At 40.8% G+C, this 6000-nt stretch overlaps 1 protein-coding gene across 7 annotated transcripts in view; it reads left to right on the forward strand.

The window, feature by feature from the left end:
• Positions 1-5666, forward strand: part of POU2F3 (POU class 2 homeobox 3) — a 122378-nt gene extending 116712 nt beyond the window's left edge. For all 7 annotated transcript variants that reach the window (XM_085645958.1, XM_085645961.1, XM_085645962.1 and 4 more), the window contains one exon: positions 4484-5666. In XM_085645958.1, coding sequence (XP_085502084.1) covers positions 4484-4523 — 40 coding nt within the window. In that variant the 3' untranslated portion in view covers positions 4524-5666. The remainder of the gene's footprint in view (positions 1-4483) is intronic.
• The last annotated feature ends 334 nt before the right edge of the window (positions 5667-6000 follow it).

The raw sequence follows: 6000 nt of genomic DNA on the forward strand, positions 1-6000 counted from the left end.
TGCCAAGACACAATTAATAATTCAGTGTCCACTGTATAAACGGACAGCAGCACATTCAAACCTGTTTATTCCTCTTTTCACACTGTAAATTCTCTGTGTATGTCTGGTACAGGAAGGTGCAGAATGCTAAATTTACCATTTGTATGTGAACTAATTGCAATATTCACTAAATACAGTGTTTCTAATATTTTTACTGGTATCTCAGTTATTTAAAGGCCCTATATTGTCTTAGCAAAAGCCACATAATTGATTACAATTACCAACGCCTTCTAGCCGTTAAACTACTTCCAATGTTTGAGTAAAGCTAGTTTCATAGCCTTTGTTTGCAAACTATGAAAATAAGTGGCACATCAAAACACTTTCTCGAGTTGACCAAGTTATCTGTTTAGGAAGCTGGGAATTGCAATTTATTACAGATTATGCTATGGATGTACTGTTTTTATTTTATTAATGCATAGACAACTTTTACAAAGTACCCGTATTTGTGCATTTCAGAACTTGATCTACAAGTATAAGCCTTCTATTCTGAAAAATAGATGTAGTGAGCCCTAGCAATCCCACCATGTCCAACCTCAGTTAGTGCACCTCAGAGGTCAATCTCTCACAGACATTGCCTCTCACATTGTATTTTCTCTCTCTCTCACTCACACCCCTTCTCATGTACACATGCACACATACAAATATAGATACACAGACCCCAACAAACCACTCCCTGTCTTTCCAACAAGGACACTAATCCATACACGCTGATGCATGCCCTCATTTATTAGGTCTCGCCTGACCCAGCGCATGCGCTCGTCTGGCGAGACTTATTGAGAGGGCTCCAAAAAGTGCTACCAGGCCAGCCTAGAGCTACAGTGCATGTGCGCGGGCGCGCGCGCCACTTTTACCGTGATTACTTTCACGGCCGCACGGCCGCTTTGATGTTTGATCGCGATCACTTTATAAGTGTTTAGTTATGCTGTTGCATGGCTAAACACTTATAAGGTCCCAAAGGCGAGACCTATTGGCTATGCCAATGCTTGTTCACTGTGCCACTCCACTCTCACAATCTACTCCACTTTAGTCTACTCTACACCACTCTACACAACACCCATTATGCCACTCAATTCTGCTCTACACCACTTCACAACACACTATAGCCCTCCACAACAGTCTACACCTCAGCTCTTTCTCACTCTTTGAGGAGTTGTAGCCCTTGAGTCTCTGGTGTGAGGAGAGAACCCAATGATGAAGCATGTAATTCTCAGGTATCTGAGAGTTCTCGTCCTGCAAAACAGCTGAAACGCCCTTTCCATCCCCTTGGCACAATATTGTGGACAGTGATTCTCTATTTCTATTTTTATTTCTGTCTCAGCTCTGCCAAAAATACTTTTTGTGAGATTCATTATTTAATCAACCTCAGCCACTGGTGATCCTTCGGGGGGTGGGGTGGGGGGGGGACGGCGGCATATTCCGGCCTTTGTCTTTCACCTACTGTACTGATCAAGACTGAAACCCAGACACTTTTTAGGGACACTATGCAGCACGAATGGACCAGCTATAGGCTACAGAATACAGGTTACCAAGAATAAGATTTAAAAGTGCAGAGAGTGATATGACCAGGAGGCCAATGTAAGATTTGTTTGAGCTAGGGCTCGTCCAGTCCGAATTTGAGATACTGTGATTAATGCTCGAAGCTTAAAGTGGAAGATAAGGTAGAGAAGAGACCCCTTTGCTGCCAGAGCATGTCCACCTCTGCAACCCTTGTAATTTCGTCTGCAAAAACATTACGAAAACGAAACAATCTTGTGTTTACTTCATCCTTAATTAAATAATTAATATGGAAATTAAAACCTGTAATGCTGACACATCTTCAAAAACACAGCTGGCAATGCCTAGAAATAGACAGGTAGAATATGTTGAAAATATCTGAGAAAATCGACTTTTTGGAATTAAAATGTTTGCTGCAGAATTCTTCTCCCAAAACTTTTCTTGAAGGATTTTTCAACTAAAGGCAAAGATTGGTGAAAATTTCAAAACTTTAAATGTTGTAAAAACTTCACAGGTGAACTCTAATTTCCACCCACCTCTACCCTCGATGCAGTGGACTTCTGGAAATTAGACTACTTGTAAATATAAACAAGCATTGGCAAAGTCAATAGGTCTTGCCTATTGGCAATCCATTGATTTTGTTAATCGGGTAGTGAAGGCCACACAGAGTGATGAGGGGGAAGAATGAGTAACATGGAGGAGGGTGGAAGTAAAAGAAGCCAAATGCATAGGGTGGTGAGAGGGGAAGAATCCACACGGACCGGTGGTCGAAGGGGAAGAGGCAGCACGAACAGAGAGGTGGGAGGGGTGACAATATCATTTGCACCAATTAACACTTTACACCAATGTACATGAGTGCAATAATATGGGGACTAACTAGCACAGACAGTGAGGCGCCTACAGAGGAGCAGAGCGGCCTCTTGGAGCTGCAGTCTACGTGCCCTGACAACTGACCTTTAAATTTCTTCTTTCATGTTTAGCGCTACTGGAACAGACAAGTTGGAAACCAATAACCAGCTGGCGCAGGCGCTGTTCCATGCCTGGATGTGACCAATATAGCAGGAGTACGAAAGTCTCGAGACATTAATCATCGCTCAATAATCACTGCTCGATAATTTAGTACCGAGTACGGTTAATTGAAGCGTTGAGCACTGTGAGCTGTCGCTCTCTCAAATAGCAATTAGGGAGTGAGTGAAGAAGTAGTGCAGTTAAAGAAAACGTATGTCACATACTGAAAGGATTTGTGTAGAATGGGTAGTCACCAAGGCTGGAGCCAAACACCCACAAGGGGGGACAAAAGCACTGTATACACCAACAAAAACTATGGAATCAGTAAAGGCAGAACAAGCAACCAATGAAGTCAGTGGGCGTGTGGTGGGTTTGTTCAAAATCCACAGACAGAATACAGCATACCACGCAGAGCAGTGCATGCGTGCTGGCTCTAGGCTAGACCTAAAAATGAGGATTCAAACTAATTATCTTCTCTATAAATATTTCTATATACATTTATATTTGTTCATTATCCCTGCATCGAGCGTATTTTCTTGATACCGGCCCTTTTATCTAAATGTTTTACTTCTTTCCCCATCAACATCCATATAAAAGAAGCAGAAAGGAACAAATAGTGACAAAGAATTGCACATCTGACATTGGAATTATCGCAACCATCCAAAGAAGTTAGGTCGATGCATACGCCAAATGGTGTCATAGAAAAGAAGAAAACACTCTTTCACCAGCCAAACGAATGCCTGGTCAGGGCTCTGAAGCCATAATATTTCATGATAAGGTTGATTTATATTTTCTACATACACCCTTCTTGATTTTACACAATAAATTATAGAATGGGTTCAAAATAATGGTGAGATGCCTAGGGGATTTAATGGATGTGCTTTAATGTTCACACAGACAAGGGCCAAGATGTAGAGTGACTCTCAAGATGCATAAAGATTAATTCCAGAAGCTCATCATAGAGTAGAATAAGATAGCATAATTCATTTTTGATAGGGCTTAATTTGTGTTAAAGTACAATGTTTTGGCCTCTGAAACTCAAAGCATCTCTTTGTGTGGGTTGTGGCCCTGTGTGTTTGGATTGTGTGTGACATTTGATTCTGTAATTGCATATGGGTGACAAGCTATACTTCAGGGTGATGTGTCAAACATTCTCTCGCAGTCAGTGTGACTTTTCAGGCTTTGCTGTAGCGGAGTATCATAGCATTGCAAACTCTACTATGGGCAAAGATAAGATGCTAAACATGTGCCATTGGGTGAGAATACCAATTCAAGCTCCTATTCCAAAGTCATTGTGAATGTCCACGTTTTTCTATTGGGTATACGCCAAGCTCAATCCTTAAGTGAGGTTGGCTCTCCAATTGCTTTCTTTGTGTAGAAGTGATGTTCTAATATTTTATTATGTGGTAACCCACACAAAGTTTTTAAAAAATGAATAAGTCTAGTCATGCCTCACTGAGATCGTTCAACTATGTGCATTGCTCTTATACTGTTGAGTTTCAGACTTTAAGTTGAAGCAACTGTCTCCACTTTACTATAGTGTTGTGCCTTACTAGAGAAGATTTCTGAGTTTCTTTGAAAGTTTAACCTCCGCAATTGATTGACCATTCAAAGTGTTCAAAAAGCAACCTTCCACCAGATGCAAACTTCAGTCTTCCGGGCATTCGGATAGCGATCAACAAACTGCCCAGTAGTCTGTCCTCTGCAGAATTAATGCTCTCTGCAGCATGGAAAGGAGGGCCCAACACTCTCTAGTAAACTCTTAGAGCTAGAGAGGACTGTTTTCAGTGGGGGCCATAAGTCAAAATTACACAAATATGGAGCTTGGATCATTCTTTTATCTCCATGGTGTAGTGAGCAGGAGATGGAGGTTTCTATTTAGGAATGCCCATTTTAGGAGATTTGTTATTATACCTTCTTGTTTTTTTGTTTTTTTTTACAGCACATGGTATCGATGGAATCCACCCACATACCTTCATTGAGACCACGGATTCATGAGATATATTTGAGAACCTTTTTCCCAACAGCCACCATAGAACCTGAAGTCTACACTTGGAAAGCTCTGCAGCAACATACACCATTCGAGAAAGAAACATTGGTGATGCTTCAAACGCAAAATCTTAGTGAACAAGCTCTCTTGAGCTATAGACATGAATCTAGCCCATTCGGAATTTCCTCAGTTCATCTGTAAGAGCTTAATTCTTCCCACAAGTCGTGTTTGCCTTCAATCCAAGGTTGTCTTTAATGCTTCAAAATGCTGTTATCGAGATATCCATTGTGAGAGGACGTTATCTTCTTGTGAGAAAAAAAACTCTATTGTGCCTACACCAGACTAAACATCAACTCATATCAAAGAATACTCTACAACTAGAAGAAATCCTTCTTGGGGCCTGTTTTTGCCCAAACATCTTTCATGGAGCTACGTCAAGTTGAGCCTTTATTTGGAAACACTTTAAAAAATCCATACTAATACTCTATTCAGGCACCTCCACTTCAAGACCACAGTTTCCAATTGTAATTTTTAATAACTCCCCCACTGTGTTAAAAATACTGATAAGAGACTTCATGAGTAGGATTGTTCCAGGATGGTACTGTTGTCTCGTCTTGTCTGGAAACGAATGTGACATTTCCTGGCATTCATTGCTTGAAGATTTGATGCTCCATTGAGTCTTAATCTTTTTGAATGCCTGCTAAGCCGCCATTATGGAACGTGCTTTAGAGCCTCACTCTGTAGACATTCTTCAACAGACCCTAAGTTTTATAATCAATAATCTCTGTGTAAGGATTGCTCCTAGAAAACAATTGACACTACTGTGTTTCATCCGCCATTTTCTAAGTTGCTGGTTTGCCTTTTCTGAGGGTGTTCCTCCTCCTATCTGGATTCCTAGCTGTCACGCTCTTTAATGAGCAATGGCTGCTAAGAAATGTTCCACCGCTGTTACTTTATGGAAATTGAATTGTTTCTTGAGTCTTGCATTTTCTGTATTTATATTTTTTTCGTTTTTGCCCGTTTGACTTTTATTTGTTTTACCGCTGTGTGTATCCAGTTCTTTAGGGAACTTGCACTATGTGCTAAATTATTTCCTGATTTGTAAATATTATGGTACTGAAAGCTGTTTATTGTGTGACCTGCCTTTGTCATTTTATTTATTGGACATATTGGGAAGAATGTGTTTACTTTTTTTAAAATGAGTGATATAGTTACTGAGAGTGTTCTAGAGCCAGTGGCATTAAGAGGCCTGGATATTATGCTACAATGGAAGGAGGCCTATAACCGCAAAGTATGTAAGTAGCTGCCCTCTTATTCCGTACAGCCGAGGAAGTCCATTACAGCATCTGATGTGGCCAATGTCCCTCAAAAAATGGCCATTCACTCACCTCTCTAGTGTTTCCCTTACCATATGTTCTAGCACAAGAAGCAACCAAAGGGGCATGGAAGGGATAACCGTGTGATGGTGT

The sequence above is a fragment of the Triturus cristatus genome, chromosome 3_1 (assembly GCF_964204655.1).
Source record: "Triturus cristatus chromosome 3_1, aTriCri1.1, whole genome shotgun sequence".
In the NCBI taxonomy this organism is placed as follows: domain Eukaryota; kingdom Metazoa; phylum Chordata; class Amphibia; order Caudata; family Salamandridae; genus Triturus; species Triturus cristatus.